Source organism: Triplophysa rosa, linkage group LG4 (assembly GCF_024868665.1).
Source record: "Triplophysa rosa linkage group LG4, Trosa_1v2, whole genome shotgun sequence".
NCBI lineage: Eukaryota > Metazoa > Chordata > Actinopteri > Cypriniformes > Nemacheilidae > Triplophysa > Triplophysa rosa.
The window spans coordinates 28,071,907-28,098,020 of NC_079893.1; the positions used below are offsets into that span (position 1 = coordinate 28,071,907).

Sequence of the window (26,114 nt, forward strand, 5' to 3'; positions counted from 1 at the left end):
ACTTGTGGTACTAAGTGTGACAAAAAAAGTGTAAAAAGTGCACTTTTTGTTTACTTTTTAGTCTGTAGAAGTACACTTTTTAGCACACTTTAAGTGTACCAGTAGTAAACCTTGAGTACACAACTAGTTTACAACTATGTTTTTCGTTTGTACTGCAACTACAATTGAACCTTTACAGTATGCTAATAGTTTACTAGTAGCGCCTTTTTTATTAATTCTGTAGTTCATAAAAGTACACTTAAAAGTCAATTATTCAATAAATTACTACTTAGTTTTTAGTAGTATAGTGTAGTAGTAAAGTATAGTAAAGACTATTTATATCATAGTCAAATAGTAAATAGTAAAAACTATTCATAGTTTTACAGTAAAAAAAACTATACTATGGTAAAAAACTATTAGCAGTATAGTAGTGTAATAGTATAAAACCAAGTACAAGTACAGTATACTTAGAATACCTCATTATATTTTAAAATATATCTCGATCAAAAGATTGAGCACAAGTAATATACTTTTATGTCAAGTATATTTCACTACAACAAAGTAGACTGAAAAGAAGTATACTGGGAAATGGGATGTTCTGGAAAAACAAAACATTTCATGTGAAATAAATATTTGGAAAAAAATAAAAAGTATATTAATATCACGCTTCTTGTTGTAAGGGTACACACAGATGTATAAGGGTGCTAAAAGGATGGTTTGGATAAAAGGATGCTATAAAACGTGTTACATAACTGTCTGTGTTTTCACCAGAACTACTTCATAAGAAATTCTGAGAAGATGCCAGGCATGTAGCCTATAACATTGCTCACCTGTGTTCCTGATCCACAGAGACGCCGGCTCCTTTCTCCACAAGCTTGTTGAGATTCGTGATTTCCTCTTTTAACTTTTGAATCGTTTTTTTGGCCTGAACTTCTTTTTCATGAGCAGCTTCCACCATTTTCCAGGCCTTATCTATTTCCTAATTGAACAATAAAGAATGGTAACGTACACATATGATAATTGGTTGAGGCAAATGATGTGGTAACAGCTTTAAAATAAGCCAACCATTCACACAGCTTGTGTTCAGTGCCGGCTAATGTACCATTTTAAGAGTTGTGATTGTGGCTTGATCCTCATCGACCATTTTCATGGCCGTGGATAATTTGACATTGCTGGACACAATCTCGGCGTTCAGCTCCTTGCATTTTGACATCAGCCTCTTTTCGTTCTCATGGGACTTCTGCAAGGCTTTGGCGACCTTCTCGTATTCCACGCGAAATTTCTCGAGGTTTCTGTCTCCTTCTAACTCCTTTAACACCTCCTGGAAATCAATTTCCTGGGTTTCAAATGAGCTCTCCTGTAATGTTTGCAAAGGGCCATTAGGAAGCAGAAGTGACATCATCAAGTGTGACATGTGATAGCAAACGTTTCGCCTGACACAAACTGTCTCAACAATGTGTTTCTAGCAGATGTTTTGTTAGTCTTTCCCCTAAGAGTACAGTCCTAAAATGAATTAACTAAAATACATTTCATGTAGCATTTCATATACAAAAACATGAAAAGTCGAAAAAATTGGAATACAAGGAATTTTTTGGACATTTCTTAACATTACATACTATAAAAACAGCAAACACTTCAAATAAATTTATGAGACATGAAATAAAGTAGGCTATAGGTCAATTGCTGTCACGTGTGCTGTGTTGTAAAAGAGGCAACTAAATAACATTACGGTATATTAATATGTCAGGTCAATGTGTTTTGATCAAAACCCTCTACCTCTTGAGCTCAGCATATTTGTTAAAACGTTATTAAAATCACTATTTTCAACTTTCTTGGCGAAAAGGCACAACCAAATCTTGTTATTTCTATGTTTTTTTTTATTTCCCTCCTCATCTGAGCAGAACATGAAGATCAACATACCTCCATTGTGGTCGTTTGTTGGTCCTCTCAACAAATATACTTCTTGTTTTCTATTTAATAAACTGTAATCAACATAACGAGTATGTTTTGCGTCAAAAAGACGGCGTTGTTTTTAGGTCACTATGGAAACGCGTCCTCGTTGCGTGGCAACCGCGACTCCCCGAGCGCTTTGGTTCAACCAGTTTGCACTGAGAAGGGATTGTTATGGTGCATAGCTCTCTGAATTTTTCATAATAATGAATGCAGAGAGTACAACGTTTTTTACGATTAAATGCATCTTGCTTTAAAGAAAAATTAGCCAAACATGTCATGGTTGTAAAGTTTATCAGCGCGTGGATGTGGCTTTGTTTGTGTGTTGTTTTTTACACTAGGTGGCAGCTTCACACAATGTAACGTGCTGTAATAAAGAGCGGTCCGGGATTCTTAATACATACAGCATGAAACAGTTTTTTCTGGTATTTGTAATTATATTTTATTCGACGGCCCTGATTGTATTTTATTAACTAAAACGACACGTGGGTTCTGAAAAATGTACCATAGTTTTAATACATTCAAAGTGTAGCTATTCGTGGTTTTTGGTGTAATGGTTAGACTATGGTTATTGTATTGAGACCATGGTTTTACTACTATGGATTTACAACAAATATAATTAAAATCTACGCATACTAAGCCATGGTTAATTTTTGTAAGGGATACATTCAATTATGCCTGTAAACGCTGCTCATACAAATCTGCACATGGGCTTGGATGAAAAGCTCGGTTGCGTAAAATGACTTTAATTCTTTTATAATTACACCAGCCGTGCTGAATGATGTCATATGACGCAATGAGAGGTGTGGGAATGGGCGTGGTGAGTCACTGACGTCTCATGGGTGCCCATGGGTGACACGCAGGCCCTTGAAATTTCTGTACAGTTGGCATTATTTGGTACACCTCTCTCTCTTTTAAAGATACCTTTAAAAAAGTATGCACAGTCATAGTGACACTGGTCTATTAAATAACAATATTTTCAAACTATGGTATAGAGAGACAATGGCATTGTTTTATTATGGTTTTAATATACAAATAAAACCAACATAAAATGTCTGCTATAGTTAAACCTCATCCGCGTAGATTATTCGTATGCTTTAATTCGCTGCTTTCCTCTTTATAAAACCTTCACTACGAGCATTACCGTGTAGATTTCTGTCTTATATAATTATGATTATGTCGGGGCAGGAGAGATGCGCGTAAAATCCCCGCTGGAAAAACGCGCGCGCGTATAAACCGATCAGAGCAGGATGACAGATGACACCACCCAGGAAAAAGGTTAACAAATCAAATCGGTTTTCTGTTGTTGTTGGTTTTTTTTCGTTCATTGCAAATCTCCCACAGTGTCTAGCTTTGATTTGTTTGAGATCTGCGTGCGTTTTCACGAAGCGAAAACGCGCACCTCTCCACCTGCAGCTCGGACGCGTTTAGACAGCTGGCTTATCTTTCATTGACATTTTATGCACCGGAGGGAAACTTCAATCTGTGTTCCGCCCGTGTTGGTTTCACACCCCACTTGTCACCGACATATAGCGTCACCAAACCTAGAAAGGGACAAACAGGGCGGGTTTTTAAAGCCTGACGCGTGAAGCGCAACATCTGGAGATCAACAGCAGCAGTCATGGGCAACAGTGTGTCCGGTATCACAGCACTACATAGAGGACAGCACAACAGATTTCAAAGACTTCCAAACTCATACAAAGGTTAGTTTCTGTAGCTTTTCACTTTTTTTCCCCCAGCTAAATCGTTTCTAGATGCGCGATTGCGCTTCATGGTACATGGTGAGCTCAGGTGGGTGCTGAAGGACAGCGCTCGGACAGGCCAAAGCTTCTTACATGTATGCATTATGCATATACAACCTTTTGCTTTACACTTTTAAAACAAAGGTGCCTCAAAAATCTGCAGTGATTTCATAGAATAACTAATTTAATGTCTTTCTCCATTACCACTTTAAGTCGCTTTGGATAACAGCCTCTTCCAAATGCATAAATGTAAATGAAAACACATGATAGATCGATTTTTTTCTAAATATACATTTTGTAATAAAAAGTGCTTATGTTAACATCGGTTTATGTATGAACTAACAATGAGCAATTGTACATTACCTAATATAAACAATCTTACTTTTAAGTGTTGCCTGATGATAATGTAGTTGTGGTAAAACAAATGTACAGTGTCCATGTTAGACATAGTACGTTACTGTAATTAAGTATTACAGTCATAACAATTATGATGCATAAAACAAGCACAGCAATAGGACATGTTGTTCATTATCATTACTCAGAATGTCCTTATGCAAATGCGCACCGTGTGTCTGATCGCCGCAAAGGACAGTGTGATCCAAGCGATCACTAAACCAACTCAAAAGTCAGCAGCACAACAACTATCAGATCCAGTCCAGATCGTGGCTTTTAAAGTTTAACTAGTCCCATCAGGTGAAATATTTCATTTCACTTTCTTGGACTAAACATAATTTGAAATGATTATCTTGAATAAATTATATTGAAGCCAGCACTTGAACTTCTTCGTGGTGGTGCTGTGTAGGGGGTGTGCAGCGAAGGAACCAGTTTTTAAACATTTCTTTCTGTTCCAAAGCTCCTCCCATTCATGCATTACTGAGCATCTATGAACATTATGCCATTGCGTATACCACCATATGCCCCTCATTAACAAAAAGCCACCATATCCAAATAAAGACGTGCAAAGAAGGATTTAATTGTCTGCGTCGTTGACAAGGCATTCCAGTACATTTCTCGTGGGCACAGAAGAGCCCGTAACAACAATCAAAGGGCAAAACGAACGATTTGTACATTGAACGCTTTGCAAAACACTTAAGCCTCTTTAGCTATGACTTCTTCATCATTGCAGGAAATCAGAGAGAAAAGATGATAAAACACAATTATCTCTTTTCCAAAGGTTGAATGCAGGCAAACACACCCTATGTGCTCTATGCAAACAGATTACCCTAACGGTGAATCAAAGTGCCTTTTATCGCCAAGAAGACGGCCCTTTTAAAAGCACTGCAGTAAATACAGACATTTTGACCCTCCCCAAGGAAACAGGACCGCAATTTTCCTACAAATTTCGTGATTAAGTGTTTGCAAGCATGTGCTCTTGTGTTTGGAACAAGAGGCAGAAGGTACAGAGGAACCCATTATCCTGTATAACGAGATCTCCTTGACAACAGGGCATAGCATGTAAACCGTTGCCATGGCGATTATCCCTTAGTAAGATGAAATAACAGGATGAGAGTAAGATGTTCCTTTGTGCCTTGCTCTGGCGATATAAAGACTGAGGTTGAAAGTAAATTGAAGATTGGTTTAAACCGTGGTGTTAAATTTTGTTCCGTATTGACCCAGAATCGTGTCTGGCTGCTTTTTCGTGAAATTCAACCTAAATTTTCATTCTGGTTTTCTCTAAAAGAAAGATATCACACTACATCATTTCCATTCGCATCATAAACGAGACACAAATGAGACAATTACAACACATTAAATTCTTCAGCAATTGACCCCGATTTTTCTAACCGAATGACTCACATAGCTGAATGTGGAATTGATGTAAATTGATTAAATTTAAAATTGATTATGTTTCGCATATCTGCAGAGTCACAACTGTGAGCCGTGAGGTGACGGATGAATTTTACAAAGGGAAGGAAGTCCAGAAAATAAAAATGTGTTTGTGTGTGATCATCTGTGTACCTGCAATCTATCATTGTGTGTTGAAAGCATGCATGCTTACATGTGTTGTGATGTAGACTAGTGAGTGTGCACTAAACAGTGCAGATCTTGACGTCATAGTTGGTCTCAGCCTTGAATGACACGATTATGGGCTACAAACCCACGCTTACGTTTGCATAGAGTTTGCACAGACTAACACTGTATATTACATGTAAACAAATTCACAGTCTGATGTAGTTCTCCCATTGGGAACAACAGTTTAGTTCCGGTACATTTGAAGTCGCTTTTAACATGGCAAGATAAAAAAGTGGCTGTATTCTGCAGTGAACTGGATGAATAATGGCTCATGGCTCATTTCTGACAGCTGCCTGATTTGCCTAAATTAAAAAGGTCAGACTTACAGAGAGTTGTTCAGAGGTGGTTTACGTGGTTTATTAAGCACGCAAAATGTGCACAGTGTTGCCTGTTGTGTAATGTTAAAGGGCTGGGTATACTTGTGCACAAACGCGTCCGCACAGCTTTTTGAGCATACTCAAGCGCGGATAGACGAGTTCGACACATGTGCAGTACGTCACGTACTGATGTTATGTTCTTGAACGAATCGTTCTTTTTGAACAAATCTTTTTAGTTCACGAAACGCATTAACTCATATTTCTCGTTCACTGAAATCTCTCCCTCGAGTACAGAGAACGTCTTGCCTTAAAAGAGTGTCTAAAGCACGAGCCAATGGCGTTCGAGTGTGAGCTTTGACAGAGCATATGATTGGTTGAATGTACAGAACGAAAACGCCCTTTACTGAACGAACGAGCCGGTGTTTTGAGTCTGAACGAGAGAGATCTCGTTCGTACACGAACTAAAGGACCCGCTGATTCGCGTTCGTGAACCACATGAACGATCAGTCTTCTCGTTCGTAAACGAACTGAATGAGCTGCTACTTCTCACTCGTGATCGAAATGAAAAAGGAGGTCTCTCGTTCAACAAGTACAGAAACGGACACAATGTAAAGATCCTTACGAAAATTAACCATGGTTTTAATATAGTAAAGGCAAACATCTTTTTGGTGTGCTTTGTCTTCTTACCATGCCAATACAAATGGTTGCACTGTAAATATCGTGCTTAACGATTGTTACATTGTAAAAACCTAAATGTACTATTTTACAGACATCATGATTCAACTGTGTTTTGTAGTAAAAAGTTATTTTTCCAAATGAAAGTGTAGAATTTTTTTATAAGCATGTATTTATATAATCATATTTACAATAATTCAAGATTATGACACATTCATGACATTTGAACACGCTAACGCATGGAAATTGTTGTTGCTAATACTGCACGTGAGTCACTCTCGTTCGCAACAACAACATAATATGATATATTGTAGCATAATATACATTGCAATTATACAAACACGTTATTAAAATGACTTGCACTGCACATAAAACACTAATTTTCGCCACCTACTGGCGAAAATTACGTCATGCGGACGGCCGGACTAAACTTTTGGCTTAACTCATGCACTGATGGCATGCATGAGGCTGATTTGAACTCGGAAAGCAAGATTGTTAAATCTTTAAAAGAAAGAAAGAAAGAAAGAAAGAAAGAAAGAAAGAAAGAAAGAAAGAAAGAAAGAAAGAAAGAAAGAAAGAAAGAAAGAAAGAAAACTAATTATTGTATTGATGTCGGAAATTGTTGTGGGTTTGCTGTTTGGTTGCCAGTATGTTTTAGGTGGTTGCTAAGGTGTTGCTAGGAGATAACTAGGGTGTTCTGAGTGCTTGGTGGTTGCTAACTGACCACAGTTAAACAAGCTTAACCACAAGACTCTATGATCTTGGGGTTCATAGATATTTTTTTATTTTTTTAAATGTTTAATATGAATGTACCTTTAAGTATTCATAATATAAAAAACACACAAAAAAAACTAGCATTTACTTATTTTTTGTGTCACGTTTTTGCAAACTATGTACATTTACTTTAACTGTGTGCAAAAACTTAAAAATAAAAAAAATCCTACTAGTTGTTTTTACAGTGTATTTTTCATATTTAAAAAATCTAGATATAGATTTTTTTTATTTGCATTTATTTTTTATTTTATCCTTTTATTTCTAGTTATTGTATGTCTTTTTCTTTCATTTTAGGCAATATTGTACACAAAATCATGCCAATAAAGTACCTTGAAATTGAAATGCCTGGTGATCAATTCACAAGATTAATCTCTGTAGCTGACAAGATTCATGTTGATGTATAGAGCAAAAATATTCATTCGTTCTATCAAAAATATTCTCTTTTTGTAACTACATTGTCCTAGTCATTGATCTACAGAATAACAAGTCTCGTAAGTTCTCAGCTGAAAGTGAGATGTTTTCCATCCAAAAAAGGCTTTCGGATCAATTGGCAGCTCAGGACTATTAATCAGTCGAGCTGACTGTGGAGACCGAGGTCACCGGTGGGAACATTTCCTCCAAGCTCGATAGAAATTGTGCAACACACATGGCTAACCTGACTTTGCCTCTGTTCGAGCAGCCCAGGTTGCTCAACTAGACAGGAAAATATTCAAGTAATCAAAACGTCCTCATTAGGGAAATTACAGTTAGTGATTGCATTGCAGACATCAATTTTCAACAATGCTGGGAGAACATTTTTGGGATGTTGCAAATTAAAAAAGCGGTATTGGAACACAGTCTGTCTCTGACGGCCCGATTTAACACAATGTTGTCATTTTTCACAAGCAATTTTCACTGGGGCTTGGAAATGATGTGTCGTTGCTTACCATGTGTACGTTACTACTATGTTATTCGTTTTTCCTATAAAGTGATGCATCCCTGTGATGCTTCTGAATCTAAATCCCTACGCTTTATGTACTTTTTACAGTCACTGATAAGACTGGAGTAAATGCATTTGGGGAAAAAATCACATGGCGTAACTATAAGACGGCTTGATTTATTACTTACCGAAAAAATTAAACTGAAAAAATATATTATAATAATGTTTAAATGGGCAAAAGGTACATAACAGTCACACACCTTTCATAAATCTTAGTGTAAACCCCCTTAACCCTCAATATCACAGAATGAGATTACAGTCGGCGTGCATTTCACAGCTATGGAGATAAAAGCTTTGAGGTCAGACTACTGTCAAAAACATGTTAAAAAAGGGCCACGTTTAATTCTCAGATTAGAATCGGTCATCTGATAAAGTGTTTTTCTGCGAGGTTACATAAACAGAATTGCGGCGGGCGGTTATAAATCAGGACATAAATCTTGTGATATTTGTTGTTTTCCCTACTAAAAGACCACATGTTTGTTTGTAAATTATAAAAGGCACATAAAACATTTATTCTACGTCAGTCAATTCTAGGAATTCTTTCTTGTGCCTCAAAGTGAAATGTACTTATATGCTAAACTTTATTTAAGATTAGGTTTAATTTATCTTAAAGAGCATAAAAGGCAAACTGTCTTCAAAGAAACAGTCTTTATGTAAGATACAAATGTACACAATCAGAATCGAACTGTAAATTCTGACGCTTATGAAAACAATACAACAATTGTTTTGTATTTACTTTCATTGTGTCAATAGTAACAGTCTGACATTTTATTTAAACAACATAATGACTTTATGGAGTAATGAATAGAACGTTTGAGGTACTTTACAAATGAGCTACTTTTAATGAATATTTGTTTTCCATGTCTAACAATATAAATGGAAAACCAATTTACAAGTTTTATTCTGTGCCTCACAATCATAAGGTTTATACATGTGAAGATTTATTAGGGTCTGTGGGAACAAATTACTATAGCATGACATGATAATTTTCATAAAGACTCACGATTATGTTCCATAGTCTTTTAATACAAAGAGTATATTTTAAAAACATCTTGTATGGTCTTGCAAACTAACCAACATGGTGTGCCAGTTCACGTTCCACAAGAAAACCACTTTACTTCAATTTTGTTCTGTGCAAAATAATTTTATCAAGGATTGGAAGATAGAGGGATGGGATTTTTCTCGCTAAGTTGTTGAATAAGTCAATTATCTCTGAACAGAATGGAATCATTCACATCATATATTATTTATGTGAGTGCTGTGATCAAATAGACTGGTGTAATGAAAGCCTGGAGAATATATAACCAGATCAAACAAAAGAATGAAATGGAGAAGAACAGAGAGGGAGGGAGACACTTAGAAAGACAGAGAGCATGCCTGCAACAACAAGGTCACGGGTTCAAGTCCGGAATTGTCACAGTGAGTTGCATTGGACAAAAGCATCTACCAAATCCAAAAAAGATAGAAACGAAAACCTTATGACTTACGTTGTTCTTTCTTTCTTCCGGGGAACACAAAGGAAGACATGTCTCAGTGGTTTTGTGTGTCAATACAGTGGAATTCAATGGGGGCCAATGTTCTTTGGTTATTAACGTTCTTCAAAATATCTTCTATTGTGCTGTGCAAAAGAAAGAAAGTCATACAGGTTCAGGGGCGTGTCCAGGATTTTATACATGGGGTGGCAAAGGGGGACAAGATCACAATGAGGGGTGGCAATAACTACACGTATCAATCTTAATTTTCGCAGTTGTATTGTAAGGATTAAGAATATTATAGATTCCTAATTATTGATCCCTATTTTAGTCTGGTTCAGATCTTTTTTTTTTATCAGCAAAAAAAGGAAAATCTTTAGCCTACATTAAAAATGCAGAGGGTTTAGGTGATAATTACTATGACGACTTCTTTCTTTGAACAATAGTTAAGGAATAAATTTAAGGAAAAGGGGAATTCTCCCCTTAGAGGACTTTTACAGTACATGTTGTTTCAAAGCAGTTTTACAAAGGTCACAAAATAGTGCCTTAAAATCTCTCATAATCATATGTGAAATTATACATAATTCTTCTTTCATGTCTGTTTCCCAGCACAATTGAATCCAAACTTGTGCTAATTTGTATTGTTGTTTCTGAAAGACAACTGCAGACACTTGAAGTTCATTGCTGATCATAGAATGTGAATGTGATCTGAAATCCTTCCAGTCTACATCATATTTATAAAAACAGACACATGTATAAAGAATAAGTATAACCCTTTCCGATTTTGAGCAAAAATAACGCTCTCCACAAACCTCATCCAAATTAGTACCCAAGTCTGCATGGTCAGCATTGGGGTGGCAACAGAGGTGGCAAAGCTCATTTTTAGGGTGGCAGCTGCCACCCCTGTGGACAAGCCGTCATGTTTCAAACAACATGACGGTGAGGAAAAATTGTTATTTTGGGGCTTAACTATCGCTTTAAGTACAACCAGGGGCGCAGATGGGATTTTTTAACTGGGGGGACCAAGCTGTCAGCAAATGATTTCAACTCAGTTAGTTATTTAACATGATTTGGGCTTAAACTAGAGCTCAAGTAGTTACTTTGCGTAATTTGGGCTAATGGTTTGCACTTAAAAGGCCATTGGAGGATTGGAGGACCACACAAATTTACTTATTATAATATTTTTTAATTTATAGTGGATAACAAGTCAGTAAATTTACTTCAGCCAACATATACAGTACATTGGGTTAGATGATAATGTTATCCCAGGACCCTAATTTAGTCTTGCAAGTCCAGATAAAACATTATTATTATTTCCTGATGATAAATTGTTTGATTTATCCACCCATTCTTTTTGTGTTAATTCGCCATTTGCCTCTGTCCACTCATCTAATTGCATAGTCATATGTTTTTCTGTGTTTGCTAAATGCAAAAGACTAGCTATACAAATAAATAACAAAATTAATCTGCCACATCTGGGAAAAGTCAACAGGCATAGGATACTTACATTGTTTTTTTTTTTTAAAAAACGAGGCGATTGTTTTTTGTCTTTTCATGGCCTTTATGTGGCAGCTATGCAGACCATTTTTCAAAAATCACCAGCTCAGTCATAGACGATGGCATATGATCACTATGGTTACCGCCACTACAGGTACAATTGAGGCAGCCAACAACTCCTCATAGAACCCCGGGGGCGGGGTCAGAAGTCGTAGCAGGCTAGCAACAGCATACAGAGAGCACAGAGAACGTAAACGCCGGTGGTGGCAGCACCCTCGTGTGTGTTTATTGACAACAGAACAGTGTGTAGTGACAACGTGGGTACAAAGTAATGGTGACAGGTAGATTATTATTGTGCGTCAGCTTGTGTCTGCCCCAAACCCGATTTTGAAGCGGTGACGGCAAAATAATTGTCCGCCACTACTTAGGCTAATGTACATAGCGGAATTGATTAATCCTCAGTTTTACCTATGTTTGTCGCCTTTCGTAGGGGCGCCATGAATCTGAGGGGGTCATGACCCCCTTTCCCTAGTGCAATCTGCGCGCTTCGTGTATACAGTTGAATTGAGAATATTTTTGGCCTTACAAGCAGCAGCGCGATTGTGAAAACCTAAAAAAGCTATTTCAAAAAAGCAGATTCACCAATCGAAGATTAATCAAACAAAGCCATATTTCATCATTGAACACCAGCATGTCGATAAAAGAGCCTTTTAAATTGGAAACAGCTGGATAGCCGAGAATGAAACATGCTGAAAACACTGTATGTTTTAAACCCCTACATTGGAAGCAGAAAACAGATGGACTGCACACAATTAAAAGCTATCATTAAGCCAGGAAGGTGAAGACATCTCGATGCCCTGTTCTGCCAGACCTTTGACTTTATGTTTGAAATCTATAATTAGCCACACGGAGATAAAACGATGACTGTTCTCTGCTGCTTTGAGCCTGGTTCCAGACGGATGATATATGGGTTTATATTTGTGAACTTGGGCCTATAAGCAATACTGGGAACTGGCTCAACAGAGGAACTTGACAGTATGATTAAAGAGCCTTTAAAACGGCACTAATCCTACCCCCTGACTGGAATAAACTATTTCAAAAGTCTAAAACTAGCTTTGTCTTTTTGCACAAAAGGGAACTGTATTGAAGAATGTTTACCAAGAGGCCACAGGGGCCACCAAACCAAACCAAATACAAATGTATTCCAAATATGTGAAACCTGATTCTGAAATGTGTGAGGTACTGTTTGAAAAAAAACGATGTGTGAAATTACACGACCATACATATTTCAAATTTCACACATCAAATCATTTATAATGTAAAATTATTTCTGAATTGGGTGTTTTTAATCCAATCATGTGTAAAAATGTAGCCTAATCACACAAAAGAAACACGTAGGATATAAATTCTTATGTAAATCACTGGAATGTAGTGAATAACTCTCACAGATACGCTGAGTTAAATGATTAAATGTAGTCATTCAACACAGTAGAGGGCAAACTAAATATGCATACAGAAAATGTGCATACCAGGGTTGCCAGTTCTGCATAACAAAACCAGCAAAATTGCCTAAACAACAATGTTACTCTCATACCTGAACATACATACATATTTTACTGGAACTGTTATACATTACTTATGAATTCTTCTCAAATTCATTGTATAGTAGTAAGCATAAACACAATCTGTTTTCATAAATAACTTCATCCTACCTTAAAAATGAAAGCTAAAGAACAAAATCTATCTACTGTTAACCTACAGTTGAAAGTAGCATCTCAAAAACTGAAGACCTGGCAACCCTAAAAGTAAGCATCATGAAACCGCAGACCTGACAACCCTAAAAGTAAGTGTCTCAGAAACTGCAGACCTGGCATCTCTAAAAGTAAAAATCTCAAAGAATGCAGATCTGGCAACCCTAAAAATTAAAATAAAAACCTGCAGATCTGGCAACCCAAAAAATAAGCGTCTTTAAAACGCAGACATGGCAGCCCTAAAAGTAAGCATCTTGTAACCGCAGACTTGGAAATCTTATAAGTAAGGATCTCAAAAACAACAGATCTGGCAACCCTAAGACTAAGCATATTGAAAGCCACATACCCGGCAACCATAAAAGCAAGCATCTTAAAATCCCAGACCTGGCAACCCTAAAAGTTAGCTTCTGGAAAACTGCAGATATGGCAACCCCGGTGTATACTGTACTGCATTGTATAGAGGATGTATAGTATTACCCTAATACAAGTACAGTAGTATGTTAGAATGCATTTCCAAACGCAGAAAACACAGTCCACGTTTAAAACGTTCATAAGTAAGACCAGATTGGACCTTGCCTGTTCTCTCTAGAGTTGAAAGGGATTGTCTGTACGTCATCTGGGGGAATTGTTCGTGTTTTAATGTGTTTCAGGATTTTGTAAACCCTGCATGAGCAGTGAGGCGTTCGACCCCCCGGAGAGACTCCCTGTTGGGGTTTCCCCCACCACGTCACAGATGGAGTCCAAACCCAGAAACCGATGATATTTTCCCTCTCTTTACTCAAAGCATACACAAAAGACTATAAAATTAGTTGTTCATGCAGATTATATAACTACCTATTCAAATTACTTTTCACTTGGTTATCACACGATTTTACCCGTTTTTCGCTAAAGTCATGCAATTCTAACTCAAATGTTATTTTGTGAAACAATACTGCATTGCTTGTCATGTAGGCTGTTCTTGGCCACCACGGCGCTGTTTGTTGTGTCTAGGCCTTCGGTACATGATTCAGAATATAAAAGCCTTCTACAGATTCTGAGCCTTTGCCGATTTTATCCCTCCATATTGTGCGATATTATCCAGAACCAGTATTGTTTCTCCCAGTCTCTCATTTTTCACTTTCACCACCTCCACATCCAAGCCCTCAGGCCTAGACTGCACTGCGTGGGCCCTGGCATGTGTGCGTGTTTGTGACCCATAGAAGCCGCTCGGACGCTCAGCTCTGGGTGCTTTAGATACACAGGCTAATAACAACGCGGGCGTTTGTGCTGCTGTGGTCATGCCTTTCAGTTACACAATCGGAGCGCTGGACCGTGAAATGTGCATCCTGGTATTTTAATATCAAAGATCTTTCCGCCCAAGGCGATTGAAATGATGTTCGGAGAAATGTTCACCACAGATTTTTTTATGCTAGAGCTTCATGAAAGAGCAGGTTGTACAATGTGCATTGAGGTATTTTAATACCAACCAAAGGCGGTTAGATTAGTTTTTGGGACGATTTAGCCGCAGCCTATCGCTTTAAGAGCAGAAAGCGTTCCGATTTTTGAGCTCCCGTGGGTCAACGCTGTATGTAAGGGGGGATTTTAGACTTAAACCATTTCATTCACTTTCCCTCATGTCATTCCAAACAGATATGAGTTTCTTTCTTCTGCAGAACACAAAAGAAGACATTTTGAAGAATGTTGAAACAACACTTGTCCCCCATTGACTTCCATTGTATGGACACAGAACCACTGAGACATTTCTCAAAATAACTTATTTTGTGTTCCAGAAGAAAGAGTCACATACAGGTTTTTATGTTTTACGTTTTCACAATGGTCAGTTGTCCATCATCAGCCATCTCCTCTCATCTTTTTCTGCAACTTTGTATATCAAGAGCTCACAGACATGAGAAAACACACCTCACTTTTATAATTTACACTATTCTCTACCTCCACCCTCTCTGATAGGATAATCCAGTGAGCGAGCACCAGCCCATGTGAGACGGGATTACGCTTTTATTCGGGGAGTTTTTATCCTGCTTGCCATCTGTCAGATGCACACGACAGAGATTTGAGGCTTTGACTCAACAAATGATCACTCAAAAGCTTTAAAAACTACAAATAAGAGCATTGGTCCTGCCTAACACCATCACCAGAAAAGTCACAGCGCTATAATAAATTGTAAACCCCCCCAAAAAAACAAGAAAAATAAGCATTTTTTTAAATTATACTGTGTGCATCGGAGCTCAGCTACAGGTCAGCGCTTCACCTTCAGGATCAGCCGCGTCCATCATCACCTGCAATTAACAGCACCGCCCGTCATCTGATCCGAGATCAGGCCTGCAGGCCCGCTTATCACCTGTCTGCTTCAGTACTAACAGCACTCCAATGTGTCTCCCAGGTTTAACGCTGTAGGGAACGTCAGTAGATCCTGTTTTCCCATCAGGAAGAGAGATTTATCCTGAAATAATGAAGTCTGTCTGCGGTTGCTAAAAGTCATGGTGTTTTCTGCAATAAGAAAGCCGCCTTGGGTCTGAAAAGAAGAAAACCGAACAACCTGTTGTCAACATTAACATGTGCCCAAACTTGTTTGTGACAAACCTGCGCCCATAAGCATTTAAGATTATATCTCAAATCTCTTCTTAAGGCAAAAGTGAACATTTGGTAATCATTTTAATGCAGATCCACATGAATTTGTTTCTTGTCTGAAAACAGTCATTGTTGACATGACTGTCTTTCTTCTGTGGATCCGGAATAAGGTTTTCTTTTTGAAAGTGCAAGAGTAGCTTGCGATTCAAGTAAACTGGGACTATAAATAAATAAATCAAATAAATGTATATTATATAAATAATATATAAAAGATAATAAATAAAATTAATAGAATTGTGATTTGTTACTTGAAAGCCTTTTTGAGGCCATACATTACCTATAAAGTTTAAGACATTTTTAGACTTTTTAGACATTTTAACCAGTCCCCAAAAAACTACTTTTTTTACATTTAGCCCTCAGCTAACCAGCTCACCATATATAGACCACTTTCGATGACGTAAACAACTTTTTGAAACTTCCCAAAGAACTTCCTGTTTTTAACACTACACAAACGTTTGAACAAAATACAACAAACAGAATATTTATAATCAAATCAAAATGTTAAACAAATATATGTAAGGAATAATGTATGGCTAGTGAACCTCTCATCCTTTAATACAAGGCTAGCCGTGGATTATCCCGTTTATACCATGGTCATTTGCCAATTTAATGTTGTTTACATTTACAGTTGTTCCAAACGTGTATGGTGTTTTTTCCTGGAACACAAAATGAGAATTTCGAAGAATCTTCACACGCGTTTTTTTTATTTAGCTTGCGCCAAAAAACACATTAACAGTGATTTATGACCTAAACATCAGTCCGTTAACAAAGCTAACGTGAGACTACAGAAAACGTGTAATGTATATCGAGCAGTAAAGTTTTATTTTTACGGTAATTTTTGTTGTATGAATATTTCTTAAAAATTCTCCTGAGCCTATGGTTCTGCAACTTAAAACGAAAGTTCTGTCTTCATTTACTCACCCTCAAGTTGTTCCAAATCTGTATACGTTTCTGTGTCTATTTGAAACCTAATCTCAAAAACATAACTATTTTACGAGGTGGTGGTTTGGTGTGAATTCGTACGATGTGCATCATACAAAAACGTTGATTGAAACGATGATGATTATTAGAATTAAAGCAAGTATGATCTAATGATCTAAAAGACTGTAGAAAAGCAAACAGTTCTGGGGCACCTTTGACTACCATTGTAATGTTTCCTTCTATGGTAGTCAACGGTGCCTCAGATCTGTTTGGGAACAAGCATTCTTCCAAATATCTTTCTCTGTGTTCATCAGAACAAAGAAATTTATACGGATTTTGAACATCTCGAATGTGAGTAAATTAGGACAGAATTTTAATTTTTGGGTGAACTGTCCCTTGAAGTATTATTTTCATTTTGGACACACTATTTCTTTAAGAGAGAGTTATAAATGGAACGCACCCTCTTAAAAAGGCTAAGATACACTACAAGACTTTTGCTCAGATTTTGCCCAGATTTTCAGTCTGGACTTGTTGCATTAAGTCTGTGCCAGTCTGCAGATTGATCAGTTAGTGTGTTTCTATCTGGAACTTTCAAAAGGTCTGCAAGTGTATGATGTCTAATTAAAAAAAAATCTGTTCAGATTTTAAAAGTCTTGTAGTGTATTCCAGCCATTAGCCACCGACACACAAAGGTAGCGATATGCATATGTGATATGCTCAGTGTTTGCAGTAACCGTCCATGGTTACAAATGTTTTGTTGATATTCACTTAATGTTTAACTTTCTATTCAAAAGTGAAACATTTACAGCTACAATATGCTTGAGTTACGCAGTAAGCTACCTTTCAGGACTGATCTCTGGTTGAACCTCGAGCTTTGTGTTCTAGCCAAACACGCTTGACCAAAAACACATGCAAAAACAGATGAGGGACCGCTATAACAACACCGACTTGCCACTACAAGGTTCAAAACTTTGCATTGACTCTTGGTGCCAAAATCCCAACGCACTCTCGACACGACTGCAGCAGTGGTTATCTGGTCCAGTGCTGGAGGATGATTTCAAAAACATCAGCACGGCCCCTGACAGAAAATCAAATTGGACTCAGCAAAATGTATGAAAACATGGAACAGCTGGAGTGTATTAACACTAATATAATGACTAATAAACAGCCTGTTATGACCAAAACGGCAATTTCCACGATACACATGGCTTATGGAAGTAATACCACATGGTGGTTGCTAGACACAAGCAGCGAATACAATTTGAGGAAATCCTCAAAATGTGGAATTTTCAGCTGCGTGTCAGGGTGAAGAGAAGGGTCTTCTATATAAATGTTACAACTTAAGTGGAAATTCAATACCTTCAGTTAATCACCATTTACTGGAGAACCTGATGTTGTTGCCTTTGGCAAGTGAAAATGTTCATTTTTTTGGAAACCGCTACATTGTCACTTAGTTCTGTTCCAGAAAGAAATCTGTTGTCTGTCTGCTTGCTGTCTTCCAAGGTGGCATCCTAACCAAAATGTGACAAAAGAGTTTGACGTTAGCATGTTGCTAACCTAAACATGATGTATCTATCCATCTATAGATCTATCTATCCATCTATCTATTCATCCTTCTATCTTACCATCTATCTATGCATCTATCCATTTATCTATACAACTATCTATGCATCCATCAATACATCCATCCATCCATCCATCTATCTATTCATCCATCTATCTATTCATCCATCTATCTATGCATCCATCTATCTATGCATCTATCTACAGTATGCATCCATCAATCTATCTATGCATCCATCCATCCATCTATTCATCATTCTATCTAACCATCTATCTATGCATCTGTCAATTTGTCTATGCATCCATCTATCCATCCATCCATCTATGCATCTTTCCATCATCCATCGATCCATCTATGCATCTATCTATGCATCCATTCCTCCATCCACTTCACACTTAATCTGTAAAATTATATCTATGCATCCATACATCCATCCATCCATTCATCCATCCATCTATGCATCTATCTACAGTATGCTTCCATCCATCTATCTATGCATCCATCTATCTATGTATCTATCTACAGTATGCATCCATCCATCCATCTCTATATATGCATCCATCCATCCATCTATTCATCATTCTATCTAACCATCTATCTATGCATCTGTCAATTTATCTATGCATCCATCTATGCATCTATCAATCCATCCATCCATCCATCCATCCATCCATCTGTCAATTTATCTATGCATCCATCCATCCATCCATCTATCTGTCCGTCCATCCATCCATCCATCCATCCATCCATCTGTGCATCTTTCCATCATCCATCCATCCATCTATGCATCCATCCCTCCATCCACTTCACACTTAATCTGTAAAATAAATCCTTTTTGTCCAGAATCCCTTTTCTCAGAAAAGCAGCTATAAGGCCCCTTATAGATATGTGTGTGTGTGTGTGTGTGTGCGTGCGTGCGTGTATGTGTGCGTTTGTATATTATTAAACATGAATGACAGATCCTATTACCACCTGACACTCATATCCTCTCTTCGCTTCACTGCAGGCCTTCACTTCACTCATCTTTCATCCAGGACAAAATCTGAGATAGGAGGACATAGTTATTACATTTATAAACAAACTTACTTCAAAAAAAGAGTTTGGATACTGCAAGATGCACATTTGAAAAACTGTAAAAATATTTTTAAATAGATGATGATGCACTTGAAATGAAGTTTTATCTATGGACTAAACCACACTACATATGACATCTACAAACAAGTACACAAAAATGTTGGGTTATTTCAACTCAGCATTGGGTCAAAAATGCACAATCCCAACAGTTGGGTTATACTGTAAATTATCCTAAACCGGGTTGCTTTAACTCATTGTTGGGTCAAATATATACATTTTCTGTCTTAATTTAACTCATCAGTTGGGTTTATCCATTTTTTACTCAAAGTAACACAATAATAACATAATAATAACAACATAATAATTGAAAATAACCCAACATTTTTTTATAGTGTACCACAGTATGCTTTCTGAACTTGGTACTATATGAATACCATGGTATCTTGAAGTAAAATTGAAATATAAGGGTATATAAATATGGCGATCATTGAGTTAGTACAGTAGTATCATGCTTTTTTGGACGATGTTTATCTGATAGAATAACTACATTTTATAAGTCGACAACAAGCTGTTTCTCTCTCTCTCTCTCTCTCACCCCCCTCATATCATAATGAAAGCATCTAATGTTTCTCTGTAATATGTTGCACATGGCATGCTGCTGTACGACAGATCTGTATTTGAATTGTCTTATTGTTTAGAGACTTTATGAGTGTGTGTGTGTGTGTGTGCGTGTGTGCGTGTGTGTGCGTGTGTGTGTGTGCGTGCGTGCGTGCGTGCGTGCGTGCGTGTGTGTGTGTGTGTGTGTGTGCATAGACCCTCTGCGGCTTCTTTCTGCAGCTGCCTCCTTATTTAGTTACTGCAGTGGCTCAGAAAAACTGAATCAACGCTCATTCATTTAAAGTTGGAGAATCAGTACACCACACTGGTGGATTTATTTCACTTACAAAACTTGGACATTGTAAAAATGTTTTGGGAATACAGATATTTATGCTACGTTATAAACATTAGTACCATAATGGCAGTGTTTGCGTAGTATTACTATAGGGCAGTGTTGGGTGTAACTAGTTACTAAGTAATTAGTTACTGTAATTTAATTACTTTAACCTTGAAAAAGTAAAGTGAGGGATTACTCTTGTTTTTTCTGTAATTAAATTACAGTTACTTTTGATGTAGTTAAACTATGTAAATACTTTGTGTAATATATGTGTGTGCAATAGTGGAATTGACATCAAAATTCAAAGTTTAACTTTAAAATCTGTGCTTTAATGTATAATTCTCACATTTGTAATACTTTGGTCAGTTAATAATAATACTTTATGTAGTTTAATATTATTTATTTGAATGAATTAAAAGAGTCCTTTCATGTCTATCCTTGAATCACTTTACTAATCAAGGTTGATAGGATATAGAAAGTAATTAGTAATAAGTAACTAAATACTTTTTGGAGAGAGTAATTTCTACAGTAATCGAATTACACTATTGAATATGTAGTTATTAACTAGTTATTAATTACTTTTTCAGAGTAACTTACCCAACACTGCTATAGGGGTTGTGAGTTTTCTATCTACATGCACTAGGCTAAATTCACATGTCTGAAAGATTATTTGTTATCAAAGAGGATTCTATCCTTCATGCATTTTTAAAAACACTTTAGAGGAACTCCACAAACACCCTGCTAATGCGTGTATAGAAATGTTCACATTTTATGCTGATGAATCTGTGTGTGCTCGCAATATTTCTGCATCCGTCTTTGTGTCTAAGCGGACAGGTGTGATTTGAACCGTGGTCCGTGATCGCTGGTTGTCGTGGAAACCTCCAGTACTCTGCAGCTGCTGTTCAACAGCAGATGATGGCAGTAAAACATGAGTACACACACTCTCTCTCGATCTCCGTGTCACACACACACACACACACACACACAGAGAAACACACCTTTGGGGGACAGGGAGTGTTTACTCAATACACACCAGCTTGCACAGCACCATGACACTAGAAGCAACGTCTGTCCTTGATCAATATAATCAAGCTAAATTTGGCTCTGGCCTGCAGTTTTCTCTCTTACACCAAATAACAAGAAGGAGATGCTTAGCTCGAGGCAATGTAAGCAAAAGTATCATTCAAGAGTGCTCTATGATGTCAGAATACAGCAGATACTGTATCTCACATAATGTAGCAATTTGCAGTCTATAAATTCAATTTAAAAAGACCCAAAAACGAAGCATATGGCATCTAAATTCTATACTCCAAAAAGATGCACTGGAAATATTGATGACTCATCTTGCACTCAGGGATGTATTATATCCAATGCAATGGTCTTAAATAAAACATGCTTTAGTGTGGTATTACAGGTGACATTTCAAAACAATCAATTAACTAAATGATATGACACAGATGCTGTGTGTAGGTGTAATTTTAAAAAGGTTTTCTTGAAGTATTTTGACGCAGGATGAGCATTTCCATCTCTTTGAGTGGATTACGTAACAGAACTTGCGTCTGCAATGAAAACAAAGGAGATGCATTTTTGTGACACCTTGATGCATCACACACAGATGCGCATCCTCAGCTTCTCTTTGACTGCACATTTTAAGTTGTATCTGCAAAAGTGTGTTCTCACATTTAGATCTGATTCCTAAAGGTCAGCGCATTAGGCCTTGGCTCTTTCCCAGCACTCGGATGCAGTCGGGATGAACCGCAGTGATAGTCAGGTCCAAAAATGCTGCCGTGGCATCAGTCGTCTTTTGGTTTTGATGAGGATAGTATTTCATTTAGGAAATGTACAATTACAACATGCTTTTAGTCATCACAGGTTTTATGATATTTACATCCGTTACGGAGACATTAGGCAATCTGCGTACCCAGAACTATATGGTGACAGCGATAAAAACTCATTTTTTAGTTTGCACTAGGTTGAGACTAAATGCAATAAAAGTCAGTGTATCTGGAATTATTATTGGTCTCATGCATTAGAAATATTATGGGCAGATGTTGAGGTTTGGAAAAAGAGGTTCAAATTGTGATTCGGTTAAGGTTGGCAGTATTTGAAACCCGATCAGTAATAACATTAAAACAAATAAAAAAAGACTAGCTTACTCAAGTCAAATATTTGCCCACATGATGATTGAAAGGCTTACACTTAAATGTTTCCAAGTAGTTTCTGGATGCATAGATGTAACTTGTATCCGTGTACAATGTTATGTACATACGAATTTCTTTACAAAACTAAAAATGCTATTTTATCATTTACATGACTTTATCGATAGAAAAGAAAATATGGGAAATATTAACAATGATGTGTGCACAAACTTGAATGGTAGTGTTGAAAAATGTTTTACTAGTAATCTTCCAGCAAATGGCAATATGGAAAATAAAGCTTAATCAACCTAATAAAAACCGATCTGCTACACCACAAATGGCTCCAAAAGTCTCCTCAGAATGCCAACAACCGAACAACAAACAAAACATGCGCCGTCACAATTCCTAGAGGAGGATTTTGCAAGAGCATGAATTTAGTTGTGTGTCATGTATTGTAAAAAGATCTCGATTTATCTTTCGCAGCACCGCTAATGAAAGCCGTATGAAGGCGTCCTGTCGCTGTAAACCAAAGCATCACGAGCGCTTGTGCGTTTCGGCCGAGGCCTGCCAAAATGTGCGCGCCATGTGTGAGCGAGAGTCCCCGTTCCACCACACCAATCAGCCCGTCGATGTGAAGCGAGCGATGATTTCATTTTGATCAAAGTGCTGGGGTTCTGGAGAAAAGCCTGCGGTTTGTTATGGTTTCCTTCAAAGTTCCAATTGTTAAAAATGGGACAGCGAAAGAAGTAAATATTATTGCTAACGTGATTTTAGCGGATAACGTTTTCCACGTAATCAAAACGGCAACGGTGAAAATACGTACAATTGAGTTGATATCCTTTTTTTGGTCATGTGATTAAGTGTGGAAGCTCTCTCAGCTGTTTGCTCGCGAACAGATTTATATTTACATCTGGGTGTAGCTTAAACGTTATTTGAGAATTTCTATATTGGGTGACATTTGTTCCGTCATGTCAATCGAAAATGTTATGAATTTACCGTCCCATGAACTGTATCAGAAATAGCATTAGCACTTTGAGCTCTTCTTAAAGTGCATAAGAGAATTAGATCTCCGAGTTCCAGGTTACTTGCCTGGGATTGGTGATGATCATCCTAAGAGTACATTGTTCCTAATGGTTACAGTACTTGACCTTAGCCGTAATGAGACTGTTTTCCCAGCACAGCCTTCTCTTGAGAATTATTGTAGAGGGAGTTTGCCATATGGATTTTGTTTGGAGTTAAATATCACAGGTCTGACAGAAAAGCGATTGTAAATGACATCATTTATCCGATGCATTTCAAGGACGGCATAATATATACAAAATGATGCCGTACAGTGCCAGCTAAACACACGCGTTACACGTCATCTTTTTGCGTTTTGACTGTTTCCAGAAAAGGTGATTTTTTATAAGTTATCTGACAAACCTCTTCTGTGTTTCTGTTGGCGTATAAAATGCAGAAAGCTGTGGCTGGTGCCAATCTAGGAACACCCCCGCACTGTACAATTCCTCTTTTTGGTTAACCGACAGATACACTTCCTCTTGAGATGTTCAGATGAGCATACACATTTTCTGTAATGAAAGTTGTTTTTGTGTAATTAACATGCTACAATGGTGTATCAAAGACGACATTGTGCTAAATATAAAACAACAGCAAACTTTTAGATTTTATTACCATAATAATTAGTTTAATTAGTTTTAATATCAAACTGTTTTTGAATTGTTAATATGCCATACATGCAATGGCATGCCTTTTATGCTTTACATTCATAATGTAGTAAATGATGACAGTAACATTATAAAACAGTAATCATTTTAGATTTGATTATCATAATGTATATTAATAGGTAAATATATATTAATAGGCCTAATTGTTCGTTTGAATGATATATTTAGTTTATCAACATGACAAAAACACAATATGAGTTGTATATAGCCAATGTATATATTCGATGTCAAACTTGACATCTTTTCCAGTTCATTCAAGCATATTAAAAAGTTGTATTAAAAATGTTGTATGAACGTTGCATATGCTATGTTTATCATGAGCTTCAATTATTTATTATTTCATTTATTATTAGAATACAACCTACTATATATTCCCTGACACTGCATATCGCGAAACAGTTCTGTCAAATAAATACCTTAACCAAGGTTAGTTTTCTCTATTTTGTACCATAAACTTCATATTTTGAACTGCAGGGCCATTAAAAGCAAATATGCACATCACTGTTGGCCACTTGTAGGCTATATATTCAATTCAATTTTATTTATATAGCGCTTTTCACAATGTGCATTGTTCCAAAGCAGCTTTACAGGAAAAAATAAGAAAAAGTAAGGTAAAAGGTCAAACACAGCACAGTGCATGTTGTTTATAGAACAAGACAGATCATTCTAATAAATAATAATAAGTAATATCTAATATCAGCAGTCTTTGATTAAAAGTTACTGAGTAAATGTTTATGAATTATAGGGAAAGCTTATTAATTGTGATTTATGAAATATCATTTGTTGAATCTCTTTAGGTCTAAATTTGTCTTATTTTGTGATCGATATCAGACAACAGAGGAATATTATAAGCAGGGAAAATAGTGATGGCATAATGTAACTGGGCGCAGCTATAACTTCAAACTGCTGTCACGTGACAGCATTAAATACTAAGTATTGTAAATTTAGCATTAATGGTATGTACAGTTGTGTTTTCAAATAAATAACAAAATGATTCGTATGTTTTAATACATACTGACAATATTCTTTTAAAGGTATTTATTTATATATTCTTTGTCACGTATAAAGCTCTAAATCGCACAGCTCACAGGGGTTATGTTGAGGCAGTGGCGCTCTCAGACTCCACCTCTATGTAAATGTCAGTGTGGCGCTGGTGTCCGTGCGTGCGCTCCGCTCGCGAGTCAATGAGCGCGGAGACAGGAGGAGGGTCCGACTGTTTACATCTGCTTTCGGGGGTCGACGGAGATTTTCCTCCAGCGTGATGTCGTGCGGATGTATCGCGCCCTCAACCTTTGAGAAATAACCGCGGCCAGCGCGCGAGAGTGACCCGGCGTTGAGTCATGGGAGGCCAGATTACCCGAAACGCCTTGTACGGTGAGCAGACTGCGTTACGGATCTACATATATAACAAGAGCAGAATGCACATATCAATTTATTTCTGTTTGCCGTGCGCTTCTTTACTTACATTGAAGAGAACATATAAATGCATTTAAGATCATTAAAAGGAATAATGGCTGCTTTTATGTATATATTTTTCTCCAGATAATGTAATATCTCAGATTTTGCGCTTCCAGGAACGATGCGGTGCAGCTCGTAAGGAGCGCGTCTCCGCGTGCAGGCGCTCGTTTCTGTGAACGCGCTTCTTAAGAGACGTGTTTCCCCTACAGCGGTTGAAAGGGAAGGGAATTTGTGGGGATTCCCTCTGTTGTTGCGAACATGAGGGATTTGCTGCGGGTTTTCCAAAGACGTTCTTTTCGTTCGCATGCACATGAAGCAGCTGGCTCTAATGAGAGTCAAATAAATCAATAAAATCAATTGAACAGACCTGCTTTGATATCATGGGTGTTGAGCAGCATACAGATACAGTAGGCTGTTTTGGGCACAGTCTTGTTTTTGGATATCTTGATGTTTTCCATCGAGAATAATCTTCACCGTGTTGCATTTATAATTGCATTAACTGGAAGAAACATGAGCACAGGCTT

General features: G+C 37.3%; 2 protein-coding genes across 4 annotated transcripts in view; one reads left to right on the plus strand and one right to left on the minus strand.

Annotated features, from left to right (window-relative positions):
* The window catches only part of cfap58 (cilia and flagella associated protein 58), a 75,861-nt gene extending 73,889 nt beyond the window's left edge, over window positions 1–1,972 (minus strand). For both annotated transcript variants that reach the window (XM_057332668.1, XM_057332669.1), the window contains exons 1-3: window positions 1,900–1,972; window positions 1,082–1,336; window positions 810–958 (exon numbers count right to left, since the gene is read on the minus strand). In XM_057332668.1, coding sequence (XP_057188651.1) covers window positions 810–958; window positions 1,082–1,336; window positions 1,900–1,905 — 410 coding nt within the window. In that variant the 5' untranslated portion in view covers window positions 1,906–1,972. The remainder of the gene's footprint in view (window positions 1–809; window positions 959–1,081; window positions 1,337–1,899) is intronic.
* A 1,184-nt stretch (window positions 1,973–3,156) lies between these two features.
* The window catches only part of neurl1aa (neuralized E3 ubiquitin protein ligase 1Aa), a 57,374-nt gene continuing 34,416 nt past the window's right edge, over window positions 3,157–26,114 (plus strand). Inside the window, exon 1 of one of the 2 annotated variants that reach the window (XM_057331373.1) lies at window positions 3,157–3,632. In XM_057331373.1, coding sequence (XP_057187356.1) covers window positions 3,551–3,632 — 82 coding nt within the window. In that variant the 5' untranslated portion in view covers window positions 3,157–3,550. Of the gene's footprint in view, window positions 3,633–25,282; window positions 25,507–26,114 lie in introns of those variants that run through there. The other variant, XM_057331374.1, reaches the window with a different exon arrangement.